Below are 20,306 nucleotides of genomic sequence, written 5' to 3' on the forward strand. Positions count from 1 at the left end.
ACTTTTTCTGAACTTCATATAAGTAACAATAAGACATCAACTTGTGCTTTTATTATTGAAGGTTATAGCGTGATCTTTTGTGTTATTATTTTGTTTTGATACAGTTTCTTGTTGTGTCAAGCTTAAGCATTTTCAAATTTTCAAAAGAACTCTAAATAAGCTTATGATGTTTTTAATTGTGTTTCACCTCAGAACATAATATTTCATGCTTATAGCTGAATTTTTTTAAAGATTGCTTTTAAATCGAAAAAGAATAATTTAAGTTTGTTAGTGATGATGAGAAAGAACAATTTTCTGAAAATTGTATTTTCACATAATGTTATTTCTGATTGAAAAGAATTTGATTTGTCAATAAACGAACACCAAACGAAAATTAGATTATCAATCTGTTGAGCAAAATACCATATATTAGATATCAGGATAGAACATAATCACGGTTACATGTGGGTTTCAAAGTTATATGATCAATAAGCTACAACAGCTTAACGTGTTGACTTAATTACTTGCTTCTACGCTTGAAATATGTAAAATACATGTAGTAGTTTAATGAAGTATTCAAGTAATAATGCCTTTTGGTTTACATGTTGTGAAAAAGCATTCCAATAGAAATTGAACACAACATTTTGAAATATTCATGCCTTCGAAATAAAAAGGAATTATAAAAAAATGCCAAATCCATCTAATGTCAACTTTGCATGAGGGAGTTGAAACGGAAAATTTAAGAAAGGTTTGTCTTAAATCATGTCCGTAGCGACGTACTGGCCAATGGGCCAACTATTTGAAATCAATAATATAAATGAACCAAATCAGTTATAAAGCTATATGACCCAAAAGTAATAGCCATATATATCTAACGTAAAAAAATAAGAATAAATACATTTTTTTTATCTGTCATAATTTTAAATATATATACCATGACGAAACAATGTATTAGAATGCTAATGCAAATGTATTAATATTAACGTTTTATATTGCAGGGCAAACCATTAACTGCCATGTGTTGGGGTCACAACGATAGAAGATTATTCATGGCTTCAGGACATAATTTATTTGTGGCTTGGGTAATTAAACATGTAGCGCCTTTGCAGTTCATGTGCCAAAGAACTATACAAAATTGTGTTCGAAATGAGAAAAATACTCATCTGATACCTCTACCCACTAGACTACGCCATAGTGTTCAGGAATTATTTTCACCTACAATTAAGGTATGTATGATACACATTATCACATGATTGTAATATTTCAGTTCCTTATGTCTCAAGAACAGTTAAAAAACATAATACTTAGTTTTTGTGGGCATTCTTTACCCCCATTCAATTATGAGTTCGTTTTCCACTGATGCTCATCTATCTCCTATGAGAACCCCATAATCACATCATTTTTGTAATGCAGTATGCGGACTTTTGGTTGTATATTACATTTGAAATGAAGCTTAATAAGACTACATCATACGATATGAAAAGATATAAAGATATTATCAGAAAAAACACACTTAATTTCTAATAATGAACAGTTAGTGCAATACAAGACACTTCCTCCGCGATACTCAAACCACTAAAGTAGGAAACTCTCGGTGCTATTCAAATTCCTATTTTGAGTTTGAGAACGATATCATCAAAGAGAACCGATAAAAGAACTCTTAACATATACTGCCCACAGAAGTAAGTACTTAATGGATGTAAGTTTTCTTACCCAAGTTATCGAACGTCTGTGGGCGATGTTGACTTCTATGTCGGTTTATATTTTAGCTATCATTGGCACAATGCGAAAATATTTCAAAAGCGCTGCTATCCGAAACAAACAATTTACAGCTTTATCGGAGAGGTATAAGGTGTGAGATGCCGGAAAATTGAATGGCAGAGGTTTCAAACTGAAAAAAAAACTTTTTCAAAAACCTTTACGATTTGGAAATGATGGCTCCAAAAAGATCACTAGCCCAGTAGTCAGTTATTCGGTGTTGTCATGAATATTAGTTACATGGTCATTTTTTAACTCAACTGTTTGCAAAGGTTTGAATCAATCGAATTACTAATGATTTTCTTATCCCAAGCGTAGATTTCCTTAGCTGTATCTGGAACAACTTTTTGGAATTTTGAGTCCTCAAATGCTCTACAACTTTATACTTCTTTGGCCTTCTAACTTTTTTGTCTGATCATCACTGATGAGTCTGGCGCATCAAATTATAAGCCCGATACCTTTGATAACTAGTATTATATTTCTTCCTAATTGCTTAGTTTCCACATTGAGATTAATCTTGATGATAACCATGTTAGTTCTAGATAATGACTTAACGAAATTTTCATTAGTTTTGAAATCTAGCAAAACAACTAAAATGCAAGCAACACAAAAACCTTTACATTCGATGTTTAAACCCAATGGATTATATCATTGTATTATCTTTTCACTAAGAAGATTGATAGATGGATAATGTTGTGAAGATTGGGAATAATGTTACATCTGATGAAGAACAGTCCAAAATAGCAACATTATTCATCATTAAAGAACAGAAATTATTCAATATCATTAAAAAGTCTTTCTATCACCATTAGATAAACCAGAATATTACCTCATATCTGACTAATTAAGTTACCAAACTATAACTTTACCGTATTAAATCAATAACTACGTTATTGCTATAGAAGTCGACAAAGGATTTTACAGGAACTGCATCATGTTCATTGAGTACGAGATACAATGACATGAATTAGAATTATTAGTTTGATAAGTTAAATGTTGATTGATTTGCCAATGAAGTCATTTTCATCCGTATCTTTTCGTGTAGCACTATTATATCTCCATTGCAATACAGCAGTGATCCTGAACGGCCTATAGAATTCATAATGTAATACCAATTAATTATTTTACGATCGATACAGCAACGGTAAAAGGCATTCAATAAGTAAAGTTATGAAGGACACAGAAGTTGTTACATTCATATGAATATTAAACAGTAGAAAGCAATGGTAAAGCCCAGATATATGTTCAAGCAATAGTAAAATTGGATTTCAATTGTATCTGATAGATGTTATTCCGTGTACACGTATTAACTGTAATGAATGAGTGTGAAAAGTTTATCGACACATACCCTATTAGTATAATTTTTCAATATGAGTTTAGCAATAGCACAAAGAACTAAATTTGGTGTATATCGAAACCAGGAATTTAAAATCATGCAGGCCAATTAAAATTTTAAACGACCAAGTAATGACGATTTATCCATAACCACTGTTCAATTTGAACTTGAGCATGAGTAATGAAATCAAACCGATTTTTCTTTAAACAATAGTTAAATTATGCGTCTGTTCAAGTGAGAGGTTAAGCTAGCTGTAAACCAGTCAGGAATATGACAGATGTTATTTATTCGTCTGATGTGTTTGACTTTTGATTTTTCCATTTGATTAGGGATTTTCCGTTTTGAAATTTCCTCGCAGTTCGGTATTTTTGTTATTGTACTTTTTCACACGAAACATACTTTCTTCGAAAGATTACAGTTTAGACTGAGTTATCACGTGATCAAACGTTTAACATAGAAAACGGAATTATGAAGAAATCAAGTGGTTTATCTTACGGAGCTACGTTGCTTCCTATCGTACACACGACATATGAGACAAACACTTTATATATATTCGAAGTAATCATTAAAGACTTGGTATACATTACTATGACAATACATCATGTTGCAGCACATCTTCTTTTATAGAGTTACATTCCAGACCCATTCAAATTAAGAGAGTTCATCAGTACACCACCACCAAGTATTGAACGATTGTATTGCACAATGGTTAGGCACGGCGAAGAGAGTTCAGGAGGTCACTACATCCTATACTTAGAATATCTCGGCGGACTCATTCCATTACTTAAAGGAAAAAGAGCCAGTAAATTACGTCCAGATTTTGTTGTATACGACCCGAAAATTAAACCAACATGTGTCGGAGATGGTATGTTTTAAGTAGAACATGCAAACATGAAATATTGATTTGCTTTGAAATAGTTCATACTTCTTAAAAATTATATTCCGCGCTGCAAATGCCACTGAAAACACAATTTTTAATAAAACAATTTTCAATGCGTCAGAGGTAAATCATATATATCTGTCTCTTAAAACAAAAGGACTTGTTAAAGAATTTCTATGTTCTATTCCATCAAATAAGTATACAGATTTTGATTCCATCTTATCAAAATTACAATGCCAATTTTGTATACATTGAAATAGCATTTATGTTTTTAAATGAAAACTTCATTTCTGTAAACAATATTAAAGATAGAATTGATTCAAAGGTTAAAGTTCTCGGCTACGTTTGATATAGTAGCTACAACATGATATGTAGACAAGTCTGTAGACATTTGCAGTGTTGTGAGGACGAAAAATTCACGGTAAAATATTCACAAAAACGATATAAATATACTTGTACAGTTAAATGAAATATGTTATTCTGTAAACCAAGGATGATAAATATAGTACATTTGTTTTGTTTTCTCCTCAGGTACAATGCATTATGAGTATGATGTGGAATCTTCTACAGACTCAGACGATGATTTATCTTCAGAAGGATGTGGATCTCCTAGAATGCAGAGGAGAAAACGTCCAAAACAATTTAGGGCGGAGAAAGTTGAAAGATCAATCACCTTTAGAACTCTTCATGATCTCCTTTTTGACGATAATTTACCGGAGGTAAACAAGGTTTAGATTAAGGTTACAGTAATTTGCCTTCGTTCAAATCTCATAAATCGATTGAGTAGAATCAAAATTATTAAAAAAGAATAGAAAAAAATTGAGGGAATCGCATGAAATTGTATTTTGTAAAAAATAATAATAAAAAGGAACATACATTGAGCTTTTGATTTTATCTTTTGAATACGGACCGTCCGTTTGAATTTTCCTCGGATCTTTGGTATTTTGTTTTTTTACCTTTTAATAAGGGGTTAAATTGAAGTTCACACGATTACGGATTTGAAGATTCACTAGCGATGTTTCTTTGCTAATTTTGACAATACTGAACCAATTTGGCTGCTAAAAGCCAATTGAAATAAAATTATTTCTCTTCATTAAACGATTAAACAAAATAAAAACATATTTTTTTCTTTCTATATCTCATAACTTATCCCCTTTAAACGAAATATTTATACATGCTAATTACACAAATTTCATATTTTTTTGTTTTTATAGTCATCAAAATTATAAGACAATGTTGACTGCTGTACCTCAATTTTTGACATTCTTATCTACCTTGTCTCTTTTTGCTTTGGTCCCATATCGTTGTCAAAATAATGGAATTTTATGCAACTTTCATAGTCGTGAGAGGTTCGGCTAGCGTTAAAACAAGGTTTAATCTACCATTTTCTGCAAACGAAAATGCCTGTACCAAGTCAGGAATATGACAGTTGTTATCTATTCGCTTGATGAGTAAAACGTTTGATTAGGGACTTTCTCCACTGAATATTCCTCGGAGTTCGGCATTTTTGTGATTTTGCTTTATACTGTTGCTTTGAGAAGCAATGTTAGCATGAGCCATGTTATAAAAACGCATTACTTTACGGAAATTATGTTGAAATTCTCAAAATGTTTGCATTAAGCTAAAATGTATTAACTGAGATATCATTTTGTAATTGTAGAGCAGCCGTCTAGTGGAAGTAACTTCTAATATATGGGGTACTAAATTTCAAATCAATGGTGTTGCTCCATTTTTGCCAGAGGATCTTGGGAATATTGTTTATAAAACCAGTCTACTTCATCTTCAGCCTAGACAAATGGCTATAACGGTGACTGGATTGCAATCTAGTCACCAACAACTCTCACGAGACTCTAACTTTACACCTGCAGGCAGTGGCGCAGATGATGATTATATATGTAAGATGTATTTAATTAAGTGATATAAAATGAGAGGAGAAAGTTCACTCAATTAGCAGACATTTTTTACAATATGCCGCGACTAAGAAATATCTACTAGGTCTATGTTATAAAATTATTAATGGCTAAAGTGTTTTTGCACTATTAGTTGTAAGTTAATGTGAATGTTTATATCGCTGCAATAAAAACTTTTATACACGCATTTTAAGTTGCATTAACCATATAATTTAGAATGGAAAAAATTAAGAATCTTACAGAAAACAACCAATATGTTGCAACTGTTATTTCGAAGAAAGAAAATAAAAAAAAAACAAACAAGGCTTTCAAAATTTTCAGACGAATAATGACAATGCTATGGTTCAAAGAAATAGATTTTAGACAAATAATATGCCACAACTTTAAATAATATTCTTTTTTGTAAATTCGCAAGTTATTACATGTAATGATGAAAGAGAGGCGAAATCACAGTCATCTGCGACTACAATATTCAATAAGTGTCAACCACTGTTAATATTAGTTATCTTGGTGTAATTAGGGGTAAACAGAATTTTACACCGTTGTTGAAAATTCATACACCCTGAGGCGCAGCATTTTCTTCTTCTTTTTTTTTTCTTCTTCTTTTTTTTTCTTTATTTTGGGAAAATGTTTTTTTTTTTAAATTTTTTGGCAAAATTTCTGTTTTTTTTAAATTTTGGCAAAATTTTATTTATCCCCGGGTGAAAAAGGGTGGGGTGTTATTTACACCGGGGTAGTCAGCCAATCAGATTGCAGTATTTTTGCAGCATACGAAAAATAAATGTTTGTCTATTGATGTTTGGCAATTGCCTTTTTATCGGGTTACTACTTAAAGGCAAGTTGAGGTTGTACGTCGGGTTAATAGCCAAAGAACACAAGACAACAGGAAAATAAATCCATCTGGTTCCATTACGAGTTTCAACAATTGTAAGAGTTCATTTTTATTTTCATCCTTCAAATGTCTACTAGTCGGTTGAAAATCCTGTGAAGCAAGTTTTATGAGTTTGACTGTCCCTTTGGTATCTTTCGTCCCTCTTTTACAGTTTTAAGATTGTATAGCATCACATCAACTATAGAACAGTTTACTTCAAAAATAATTGTAATTCACTTTAACCGATAATAAATATATATAGATATACGTTTTTCAGCCCTCAACATTGGTGGTATTGAAAGTATGGAAGAAGAAAGTCTAACCATTATAGAGACTGAAAATGGATTAAATACTCAATTTACGTTAAATGTTACTCGGGACGACAATCTTTATATTGACACATCATTGGACAATCCTGTGTCAAATGGAATTAATGGGTCGGGTTGTCGAGGGACAAATATGAAAAACAGGGTTCTGTCTCCGGCCTCAGACACATTTGCTCACAATAAAGCATTTTCATGTGAATCACAGGAAATTCTTAAAGACAAAATTTCAAATCAGGGTGCTATTCCAAAAGTTCGTGCGATCGCTGGATCATCATCTTCCTCAAACGGATATGACGTAACGCCTGGAATAAAATGTAGTATGTCAGAAAACGTTAATGGTATTGCTCAAAATTTAGTGTTCACAGATGTGAAATCTGAAACAAGTTCTCCTGAATCGCCTTGTTCAAATACAAGTAACAATTTATATGAAGATGTGCAGAATTTACTGAGATGTGACGAGGTCAATCGCTGGGCAGATCTCGCGAATTGTCCGATCAAGTACATTGATGACGACAATATAAGTATTCGTCGTGTAAACTCGCAAGAATCTATGTTAATATGCGATTCAAGTCAACTACTACGCACTAATTCAGGAAAAGAAAGAAGACTTTATTTTTCATCTGCTTCTACAAATACAGATACAACGAAACTTGATAACGGATTGTCCCTTGAACATCGAGACAGTATTTATTCCGATGCTTCGGATACTGAGACTTGTTTAGATATAGCTGATGACATAAGCATAGATTTAAAAAGTGAAAATGTTCTTTCAAATCATGAATTTTACCCTAGTGGACGTAAACTTCGAGAAAGCACTTCTCTGCCATCGTCGCCATTAAAGCGTCTAGATAACCAAGACTCTCCGACATATAAAATCCGGGAAGAAGCAATGAAAAGCAAATGTAAACACCACAGTCCTATATTCAAACGGAAATCAAAATATCTTCGACAGCACGAACTTTCGTCAGAGGAACTTTCTTCCAGTCTAAAAGAAAACAATCAAAATTTTAGTTATAAAAACCTGGAATCGTTTCAAAAATCTCAGCTTAAACAGAAGGTACGTCATTTATATTTAATAATTGCAGACATGATACATAAAAAATAACAAATAAACATAGATTTTATCTCACGACGTATTATGTCGTCAACCATTTGTTCTGAAATTTCACACAGTTCTATTTTTTTAAAAGAAAGTCACATTCAAGTCAAAACCTTGATAGGTTTGTCGCGTCTTTTCCAAATGCTTGCCTTTTTTATAGTATCGTTTGATTTATGTCTCCTCGGTTATAGTTCTCTGTTTTTGGGGGGGGGGGGGGGGTGTACATGAAGGCTTTGCCTTTGAATTGTTACAAACCAAACGGCAATTAATGAAAATATTTATACTTCTATTCATAATGAAAATTCAAATAAATATAATTTAGATAAGCAATGAATTAGCATGTTCATTTATCCTTATGTGGAGGGATGAAATACTCCCAATCGCGCTACACTGTACAGCGTAGTCACGGTTTGTGATGGTGAAAGTTCCTCCATCGTTCAATTTTCATCCATGGAGATCCCTGATGATTTTAATACGAACGAAACATATAATACTGCTGAATTCAAATATATATCTAACAAATTGTTATAAAGGTTATTCATTTGTAAAATATTCAGTCAACCTTCGATAAAAATATTCAATTCTAAAGCTCAGTTGAATTTAAACATCTCTCCAAACTGATGCAGTTTGTTTTAACCATATCTAGTTTTAAGCTGATAGATCATTGAGAAACCATATAATTTCCGAAAAACATAATGAAATCATAAAAACAGAGAAAGTAGAGTATAAATATAAATATTTCATGGATAAGTCGTGTGAACAAAACTGCACTCTAAAATAAAAATCTGCATTTTGAACTACGCTTGACTTGTAAACCTTTTCTGGAAAATTGTGATGATTGTATTTTTTCTTATGGTAATTCGGATGTCAGGTGACCTTACGTAGTACTTTTGTGTGGGTTCCTTATCGTTAGTTGTGACATTCATTTATCACCCAGCAGAGAACTGACAGCTTATTCTTTAATTCTGCGTATTTATATCGTGACCAAGATAATCAAAGAACTTGTCAATAGACATTAATTTGGTTTGACATGACATGAAAGATTTGAAATTAAGGAAACTAATACAGATTCAATCTACACAGCGTTATAATGACGACAGATAATAAATGGACATATCAAATGGTTCTTGTCACTTTTGTGATGATGATGGCACATTATATCCTTCTTTTGCATTTTGCCTTGCATTTATTTTACACAAGGGGTATTTTCAAATTTTGTTCAATCTTTTAAATACTAAAATTCATAGCGTCATAGCAACATGGTGTGCACTTGAAGGGCACAATCTGTCAAGGTCACGATCAAAGATATTACTCAAATTCTCGTTTTTTGACACACACAAACGTTACTCCAAATAACATAAAGTCTAAAATAAACAACTGACAATGCGTCGACTCGATAATATGTATCAACAATTCGTAGGTATGTTTGTTTGTACGTCATCTAATTAACCACAGATATGACCTACGTAGTCAACCGACGGTCACATGATAACCCGATAAAAACATAAATATCAATTGATAGCGTCCTCGTGCAATTCGATATTACAAAGTCTGTTTGATTTCACATTGTAGATTTAAAAGTAAGTTGATCATCTGTATAAGTATTATTTTTTGTGGATAGAATCAGTCAACCGAATTATTTATCATTGTTTCATTTTCAATGTTGACATACGTTTTCGTTTGATAGCTGAATACATCTGTAACCAATATTCAGCTAAGGAGTTGAATTTAAGGTCACAAAATACGGCTTCAATGCTACACATTTTTTTGGATGACCAACTTATAAACGCCCAAAGCATTTATATAATTAATAGCTGGGTTTTACGGAAATATCCAAAGCACTGATATATCAAACAGCTAATGTCACTGTTCATAATTCAACTCAGTGGTTATTTGTAGAAAAATGAAACTAGCAAAGACATACAAACATAATCATAATCTTTTAGTCATTTTAATTGAAGTCTGGAGCTGGCATGTCAGTTAAGTGCTAGTAGTCTTATTATTGTCATTTTGTTTATTTTCTTTGGTTACATCTTCTGACATCAGACTCGGACTTCTCTTGAACTGAGTTTTAATGTACGTATTGTTATGCGTTTACTTTTCTACATTGGCTAGAGGTATAGGGGAGGGTTGAGATCTCACAAACATGTTTAACCCCGCCGCATTTTTGCGCCTGTCCAAAGTCAGGAGCCTCTGGCCTTTGATAGTCTTGTATTATTTTAATTTTAGTTTCTTGTGTACAATTTGGAAATTAGTATGGCGTTCATTATTACTGAACAAGTATATATTTGTTTAGGGGCCAGCTGAAGGATGCCTCCGGGTGCGGGAATTTCTCGCTACATTGAAGACCTGTTGGTGACCTTCTGCTGTTGTTTTTTTTTCTATGGTCGGGCTGTTGTCTTTTTGGCACATTTCCCATTTCCATTCTCAATTTTATGTATAAAACTTTCCGTTTTTAGTGAAGATTGTTTTAGTGTAAAAAGTATGATTTACCGTTACAGTCTGTGCAAACTTCTCATGTTTCGTAAAGATTTACTGCAAATCATTAAAACGTGATTTGAACGAAAACTTTTTGACAGTATTTTGATATGAAACATGGGCAAATGTTTCTCTAATTATAAAAAAGAAGATGTGGTATGATTGTCAAAGAGACAACTGTCCACAAGAGACAAAAATGACACAGAAATTAACAACTTTAGGTCACCGTACGGCCTTCACAATGAGCAAAGCCCTTACCGCATAGTCAGCTATAAAAGGCACCGATATGACAATGTAAAACAATTCACACAAGAAAACTAACGGCCTTATTTATATAAAAAAAATAAAAGAAAATCAAATATGTAACACATAAACAAACGACAACCACTGAATTTAATACAGGCTCCTGACTTGGGACAGGTACATACATACATAATGTGGCAGGGTTAAACATATTGGCGGGATCCCAACCCTCCCCTAACCTGAGACAGTGGTATAACACTACAACATAAGAACGAACTATAAAAAATTAGTTAAAAAAGGCTTAACTCATCAGATGGACAAAAATACAAGTGGACGTGGCCGGGTACTTGTACAACGTGGTTTTAGAAAATTAAAAGAAAAGAATTTGGTCATTGAACTTGATTGTATACCAAACTACAATATACAGTGTATTCGTTTATAAGATAAATTGTCTGAGCTATCTCAGTTTATGAAGCTTTTTAATTAGTGATTCAATCAATTCATTTTCTGTATTTCTACGATAAAGTCATATGAATGCTTTTAATATGAATAAAACATTCGCACAAGCTTGCATGTTTACATGTTTGAATTACAGTATACTAATATCTCTAGACCAGTCGTTTGAGCTCATATGGGATCCAAGATTGCTTTTATTCGTATTAAGTTATGGATTAGACTGTATTTTCGGTCTTTTTTTATTATTAATATTTGTATTACCCTCCCAGGCAAAGGATCTAGAAGAAGAGAGAAGCAGGTATAAGGGGTTCAATGAAAATCATTTTATCAATAAGAGCAAAGAAAAAATGACAAAAAGACAAACAATTATAACAGAAAACGAAAGATTAATCCACACGAATCCAAACAAAAACATGGGCGAATTATGTGGCTCCATCCGAGATAAGCAGTTCCTGGTCGCCTATTGACAGCTGTCGTGCACCTCATTCCAAGTTCGCGGAATAAGCAGTTCTTGTCCCACTAGTGGCAGCTGTCATGTAGCTCATTCCAAGTTCGCAGACTAAGCAATTCTTGTCCCACTAGTGGCAGCTGTCGTGTAGCTCATTCCAAGTTCGCGGAATAAGCAGTTCTTGTACCACTAGTGGCAGCTGTCGTGTAGCTTATTCCAAGTTCGTGGAATTAGCAGTTCTTGTCCCACAAGAGGCAGCTGTCGTGTAGCTCATTCCAAGTTCGCGGAATAAGCAGTTCTTGTCCCACTAGTGGCAGCTGTCGTGTAGCTCATTCCAAGTTCGCGGAATAAGCAGTTCTTGTCCCACTAGTGGCAGCTGTCGTGTAGCTCATTCCAAGTTCACGGAATAAGCAGTTCTTGTCCCACAAGTGGCAGCTGTCGTGTAGCTCATTCCAAGTTCACGGAATAAGCAGTTCCTGGTCCACTAGTGGCAGCTGTCGTGTAGCTCATTCCAAGTTCGCGGAATAAGCAGTTCTTGTCCCACTAGTGGCAGCTGTCGTGTAGCTCATTCCAAGTTCGCGGAATAAGCAGTTCTTGTCCCACAAGTGGCAGCTGTCGTGTAGCTCATTCCAAGTTCGCGGAATAAGCAGTTCTTGTCCTAGTTCTAGTGGCAGCTGTTGTGTAGATTTTTCCAAGTAAACTAACGACGAAAAGTCGTATTCGGTAATGTTACACTCGAGAGAGAAAATAGACGGGACACGTTAAAAAAAATTAACGATATTGTACAAAATTTGTTGCATAAGTTTTTATGTATTTGAAACCAATAAATAACTCATATTTGACCTTTCTCTGTCATTACATCAGGTTTGAATGCTAATCAACTCGATTTACGAGTTTGTCGGTTCGACATTTGTTAATTCTTCGAGTTCTATATTGCATTGATTGATAGTTTTATTTAAGAATTGAATGCTTCTTTTTTAACTTCATTGGGGTGTAAAAGCGTTGACCGAAGTATATCTTTTATGAAGCGCGGAAGCGCTTCATTCTAAAAATGTGCGCACGGTCAACGCTTAACAACCCTAGGAAGTTACAAAAAGAAGCATTCAATACTAATAATTACATTTTTTAGCTATGATCATAACACAATTTTTATCAAATTTTTATCTAATTTACCTGTGCACTTTATTGTGGGACCTCTTGTCACCATGAGTGATAAATTTTATTGTGTAATGCAATTGATTAAGGAATAACGCGAGATTACAGTGTAGCCAATCAGAATAACGTATTATACTGAAACATTCAACTAATGGAATTATTTATGGACAGATCGAGAATATTTTATGACAGGTGGCCTTATGACAGACCTCTGTATGGTGACCTCTCGAAGCATTAGCCTATCTAGGTCGTTGGGTTACTGTCTCATTGATATGACAAAAAAATATATATTGTGTATGCACATTCAGTTCATCCAATGACAACTACTTTTTTTCAGATGAAAAAAGTTAGACGTAGTAGCCAGGAAGGATTGCCACAATTCGTTATGCACAACAAAGCTCCAATGTGGAATGAAAATAGTCAAGTATATCAACTTGATTTTGGAGGGAGAGTTACCCAGGAATCTGCCAAAAACTTTCAAATTGAGTTTCGTGGAAAACAGGTTTGTTTTAATATAAAATGTCTTCATTTTGTGCGCTTGTGTTGTTAGATGTCGGCTCAAACCGAACAATAGATAATATGAATTTAAAAAGCCTACTTGGAAATAAAAATCTCTAACATATCTACACTGGAGGAAGATTTTAGAAACATCAGAGGTGCATAATGTGATGCATAAACGCGCACTTCGTTAAAAGATGTTTCTAATTTTGTTAAGTAAGATTTAAGTGTGATATATTCCAACGAACCAAGTTTCTGATTTGTTTTCATTTTATAGACATAGTCGCGAAAATAAGTTGCTCAACAGTATACTACACGTTTGAGCCATATTTAGTGTTCATGACAATCAATCAATCAAAACGTTCTAATAGTGTTATCAAACATTGAAAGCTTTATGTTTTCTCTATGCCTTGCTGCCGACAGTTTGTCTGATATAAATCATCAGTTACAATAACACAGAAGATCTTAAATGAGATTTTATACGTTGTACATCGATTGCTTGTCTGTAAATAACCTATCTAAAAGCCTCTATTATGCGACCATTCAGAACTAACAACATATAAATTACATCTTGTCGCCATATTTTCTCACTTAATCCTGCAAGAAGCCTTTGATATTCTGCTGTAATTGCACAAAAAGCAAAAACAGACAAGACGCTAATACAATAATGTTCCAAAGAAACTAACCTAGGTAATTTTATATCATTTGTATGACTGAGACAGACTGAGACCCATTTACGGATGATTCAATTTACGTTGAATACTAAAAACGACACATCCTGTCTCATAGTTTATTAGAGAGACAAATAACATACGGAAATTGGATACAGAACCATTTACATTATGCCGAAAAGAACTTAAGAATACATTTGAAAATCGTTTACACTATTAAATTTTTCAAAGTATGTACATTGTAAAATAATTTACATAATTTTGAGAGTGTAAACAAGTCTTAATTTTTTAACAAATTAACTGTCTGACTAGCAAAACTCAAACAGCTATTTGAAGGAATTATTTTCGGTTCAATTTTGAAAATAATGTACATTGATTATAACCCAATCCTATATATATTTCACAATTTTTAGATGTGCTTCTTTATTTATTTTTGTATGTCCCTACATGAATGTTCGAACACAATAACATAAATTCCAATATTCTTCATAATTGTATTTTGGCGGCTCAGCCGTATGTTTTTTTTTAAAATAAAATTTGATATTTTCTTATGGATATGAAAAAATATCCCGCATACATTACATTATAATTCAGCAAGTCAATTGTTATTTCGTATTGGATTATCTTTCTTTTACCAGTTTTATTAATATAGCTTACCATTCATTTCAGGTTATGCAGTTTGGTCGAATAGATAGCAATGCCTATACTCTAGACTTCCAGTATCCATTTACTGCTCTACAGGCATTCGCTGTTGCATTAGCAAATGTTACACAAAGACTTAAATGACTACAGTGTTGTCCTGTTACAACCTCATGGAGACGGAACAATCACCATACCAACATCAAAATGGCAGCCATTATCATCGCAGGGTACCAATGGTCATATCGATTATTGAAGTAAAAGACTATGACAATTAACATTTAGTGTTGCAGTGTGTACAAATAATTATAAGGACACATAAAATAGGAGGTTTGATTAATGTGACGTTTTGGTAAAGCTACGTACGATACTTATTCTTGAAGAAACGGTTATATTCAAATACAGAATACATCTCAATGGTTTAAAAAGACTTCAAGCCCAAAGAGTTTGGTTAACTCATAGACACTTGCATTGAAAGGCTCAATTTGGCTCAAAAATTGCATTATACCTAATTCTTTATCACATTGTACAAATTTAACTAGGAATCAGGCTGAGCGTGGTACGTGACCGTAACACAAAACAAAACACAATGTTAGAATTTACAAAAAAGTTTTGTAAACAATGTGAAAGCTTATTAATCTAAATAATAATTGCCTGATTTCTAGTTGATAATAAGCATAGTATGGGAGGATATAAACTATAAAAACAAAATATTGAATATCTTATTCCTTGCCAAAAAATTGTATATATTGTGCTGTTATGAAAAAAAACAATAATAAAAAGTATAGGTGATCGTGTTTGTTTGCCAACTACAGACTATAGCTATAAGAAGATGTGGTTTGAGAACAATTGAGCAAACTCCATCGAAATCACAAATTGTAAATGTATAGCATTATAGGTCAAAGTCAACACGGACCCTTGGCTCACATTGAACAACAAGCTATAAAGGCCCCAAAAATGAATAGTGTAAAACCATTCAAACGAGAAAACCAAGGTCTAAATAATAAATCTATATAAAAAACGAGAAACGAGAATCACTTATGAACCGCATCAACAAACGACAATCGCACTGATCCTCAGATTCCTATGCACTTTATTGTCTTCTTAGTATATATTACCTTTCCATTACAGTTTTTTATTATCTTGTTTAACCAAAGACTTTCTGTATTCATAAAGTAGATTGATGACCATACGATAAATCCTAGGATTTTCTTGCATTAAAATGAGCAGTCCCTCAAAGAACCTGTACACTACCATCAACATTGACCGAATATACTACCTTATTTATAAACGACAGTTGTCACAGTCATACATTAAATTGTGTTCATATTTCTTTTACACACATGTAGATATACTGTAGAGACCAACTTCATTTTGTCCATGTATTTGTATTTATCATATGGCTAGTAGTAAATACAGTAGTTTTGAATATTTGATAAATAGTCTGCTGTTTACTCCATATCGCGCAACTTTGATGCGCACCCTTTATCGCATACCCTTTATCACACCCCTTCTTTTTTAGCACACTAAGTGCAACTATAAAAAATACAAAACACATAAAAAAAAATACAATAGTAAACACAATATTTTTAAAACAACAGCACACTGTAAGGTAACCCAGGTGCTTCGGATAAATAATTGAGCAGTTCTTTTAAGGCTTTTAAAACAAGACAAAAGTAGAACTGAAGGTAACCCAGTGCTATTGATCAGAAAACAGTTCATATAATATAATACTCTTCTGTTGAAATATATGAGAAAGCGTATAAAACATGGCAAAATCCGTATCATATGTCGAATCATCCCGAGACACCAATATAAGCCCAAGGGCCTTTAGGCCCGAGGGATGATATTGGTCGAGGGTGATATGGCATGTGATACAGATTTTGCCATGTTTTATACGCTTAATCATATATTTCAACAGGATTGTTCTCTATTTACATAGTAAAATTTTATTCATCAAAGAATCATATTTTTATATCTAACAGTCGGGAATCGAAAAATATTTCTCCACTAATGAAACAAACAATATAAAAAATAAATTAATCGCTTCTACATCCTACCAAAGGCACCCCAAAAACTGTTGTTCATATAGGTTCAAACTTTTCACCTGTTTCATGCTTCTCGAGGTACTCCAGATTTGATGGATTTCTGCCAATACAAGAATTTAACGTTTGAAACATATGATTCATTTAACTTTGATTACTTCAAAAACTATTTTGCCTTTGCAAACATTTGTGATCTATTGGTCCTACCAACTTTTGGACTTTAATATGATTGATTCAACATTTTGTAATTAACGTCGGGTGAAAATAGGTCATGCACAATAATGGACATAAAGTAAACAATACATTAGGTGAAGATTTTTTTACAAGATGGGAACACAAATTTCTCAATTCCTAAGACCCCTAACGGAACCATTAACAAGTTGTTGCAAAAACGAGCAGGATATGATCAATAGACAAATCAAAACTGTAATTAGCGTTCTTAATTTTTATAGGTTGATACAAACAAAACATTCTGTAGCTAAATAAATTTAGCTAAATAAATGATAACGAGGTAATGTCCTCAAGATCAAGATGAATGATGCATGTAGGCTACTGAAGACTTATTTTTATGACCAAACAAATTTTCTGAAAATGCCAGTGTGATAATGTTAAATCAAAGTACTGAAGTACTGAACATCGGATGACCGCAGGTTCTTGTGGATGGTCAAAAGCACATGTCACAGAAACAGATCACATCTCTATACCTGAAACTTGGGTTAATTTACAGAGATATTTTTTTCTAAAACAAGTTCGTGCTTGGATGATGAATAAATGACAGGAAATTCAACCTCACCGTAATAACTATTATATTGTAGTGCAAGAAATCAGTATACCTTGGACTATTATACTTGTATAATAGTAGTCGTAGAGAATACACTGGTTTGTTGTTATATATATATTATTAATATTACGATTGCATGTATGTACCGATTATCAGGTTGTCTGCATGTTGATATCGTAAAATATCAGCTGCGAGACATAATATTAAGCTTTTTGTCGAGTAATCGCAGCGAACGAGATCAAAAAGCCTTCATATTATGTCGAGCAGCTGATATTTTACAATATTAATATGCCGATAACTTGGAAGTATTGTCTTAGTTTCACCAGCAACCGGAAGTTGACTTGATAAGTTCGGGTCAAACTTATCAACGTCGGTTCAAACATTATGACGTCGCTGATATGTCCGGGTCAAAGTTATTAAGGCCAGGTCAACCTATTTGACGTCACAAAGCCGTGAAATGGAGTTTTATTAAGAGCTGAGCAGATTGATATAGACAGTTGGACGACCGATAAATATCATTTTCATCTATTTGTATATATGATGATTCTATTCTACTATTATTATAGTGCAGTGCAAGTGCATGGTGGACACTCTTCTGTAAAAAAATCAAAGCCTATTAACAACATGACCTCGGTTAAATCAGTAGAGGGTATCTGTATATCGGCTAAATACGGCAATTTTCTTATATCTACATTTTCTGCGGCAGATCGAGCTGAAATTGGAAGCTTCTTTACTGACCAGACCTTTTTTAACGACACCTTATCATTTCCGTCAATAGCTTTTACTTGTAAGTCAACTTCTTGACCGTGAATTGTACAACCAGAAGAGTTAACAGTAGACATCTCGAAAGTGACCGGCTTGCTGACTATATTTAATTTCTGAAGTAATCGTTCATCACATAAAGTTTTATCTGCTCCGTCATCTAGCAAGGCAAATGTTTTGCAAGAGTTACCGTTCTGACCCTTAACGAGGACAGGAACAATTCCTAAACAGTTCTTAATCATAGAACCTTTAGTAGCTGCGCAATTTACTGACGGCTGAGTAGCTGCATGATCAAAACCGGGCTGAGACCAACTATGCAATAAAATATTATGCTTAACATTACAGTCAGATACAGTGCATGCTTTTGATTTTCTACAATTGTTAGCAAAATGCTTCCCTTTTAAACAATTATAACACAATTTTAACATGCGTACTAATTTATACCTATCATCTAAACTCATTGACTTGAATTTGCTACAAGATGTCAAATCTACACATGTACCTGTACAACATTTACATGTTTGCTCATAATTAGCTGTGTTATCTAAACTTTGAGTACTTAACGTAGTAATCTTACTATTAACTGTATCATTATTATGATGTTTACTTGTAAAAACCCTATTATCAGTCTTGTTCTGATTGTTTTCTCTACAAAGATCGTACCCATACATAGAACTAGCAATGCGTGATTTTTCGTCTACAAATTTAGCTAAGTCAGAAAAACGGGGTTCTCTACCAGACTCACTAATTGAATGAGCAATGTCGACCCATCTTGTTTTCATATGCATTGGAAAGCGTTTAACAATACACCTTAAATTTTCAGAATTATCAATATCTGAATTAAAACCTAACTGAGACAATGTGATTTCACATTTTTGCATTTCTAATGCCAATTTAGATAAACCTTCAATATCTGACGCTTTAATCTGAGCGCCGTACACTAATTTTTCAATAAATGATCTAGCAATTACATGTGGCCTACCGTATCGGGAGTACAATATTGCCCTAGCACGTTTGTAACCCTCATCAGAATCTAATAATACACAATCTTCTATACAACACTTGGCTTCACCTCTACAGTACTGAATTAAATAACTCAGTCTCAAACTATTATCACTTATTCTACCTTCAATGTTTGTCTCAAAGTTCCTTATAAACTTACTATAGTCTAACGGAGTTCCATTAAAAGTTAATAATTCTGGTTTTGGCAAATTAAACCCTTCGTGAAGTGTAGATGCTAGGCGTTGAAAAGCTGAATCTATGCTGGAAACACTTACATCCGAAAATCCAGACTGAGCACTGATTCCCTGTGTACTGTTATTAATGTTCATCTTTGGTTTATCAGTTGCTGCAGTTTGTCCGGAAAGAGAGTTCATATTAATACACTTTTCACTCGCAGGAACAGAGCTCTGTAATGTTTGCGAGACTGTTTGCGAAATGTTCCGAATGTTCACGATTCCACTGGTATTATCTGTGTCTTCTTCCACTGCTTCTTGCCACACTGATTCTTCGATATTGGCCTCTTCCATCTCGGATAGTTGATTAAATACCTGTTGTCTAAATTTAATTTCTATTTGTGCACGCTCTAGTTCATGCTGTTCTGATAATTTCCTGAGTTTAAGTTCTGCGATTAGCCGCTTAGCTTTGGCACTGCGAAATCTAGATTGTGATGAAACTGAAGATCGTGAACTCAAACTGCTATCAATTGAAACTGTATCACTTTCTTCGGGTATTTCCTCTTCATGCGATTTTTCACTCGCGATATACTGAGAAAATCTATCCCGGAATTCTACAAAGTTCTCATGACAACGTTCATAGTTCACTTCCAAATTTTCTATAACTTCTGATTGTGTACACAAATCTAAACACTGTAAGTGTGCTAACTTAAATTGTTCAAACCTTTCACATAACTTTGAATATAATTGTTTTGCATGTTCCACGTTCTCATATGAAATTAAATTCTTCTCCAAT

At 33.4% G+C, this 20,306-nt stretch overlaps 2 protein-coding genes across 2 annotated transcripts in view; one reads left to right on the forward strand and one right to left on the reverse strand.

The window, feature by feature from the left end:
* LOC139493445 (tubby-related protein 4-like) overlaps positions 1 to 15,540 on the forward strand; it is a 69,032-nt gene extending 53,492 nt beyond the window's left edge. The window contains exons 8-14 of the mRNA XM_071281848.1: positions 978 to 1,205; positions 3,701 to 3,938; positions 4,485 to 4,672; positions 5,614 to 5,848; positions 7,012 to 8,117; positions 13,277 to 13,441; positions 14,778 to 15,540. Coding sequence (XP_071137949.1) covers positions 978 to 1,205; positions 3,701 to 3,938; positions 4,485 to 4,672; positions 5,614 to 5,848; positions 7,012 to 8,117; positions 13,277 to 13,441; positions 14,778 to 14,894 — 2,277 coding nt within the window. The 3' untranslated portion in view covers positions 14,895 to 15,540. The remainder of the gene's footprint in view (positions 1 to 977; positions 1,206 to 3,700; positions 3,939 to 4,484; positions 4,673 to 5,613; positions 5,849 to 7,011; positions 8,118 to 13,276; positions 13,442 to 14,777) is intronic.
* Positions 1 to 20,306, reverse strand: part of LOC139493479 (importin subunit alpha-1-like) — a 343,903-nt gene that overhangs the window by 176,948 nt on the left and 146,649 nt on the right. The gene's annotated exons all lie outside the window — the stretch shown is intronic.

The sequence above is a fragment of the Mytilus edulis genome, chromosome 10 (genome assembly GCF_963676685.1).
Source record: "Mytilus edulis chromosome 10, xbMytEdul2.2, whole genome shotgun sequence".
Taxonomy (NCBI): Eukaryota; Metazoa; Mollusca; class Bivalvia; order Mytilida; family Mytilidae; genus Mytilus; species Mytilus edulis.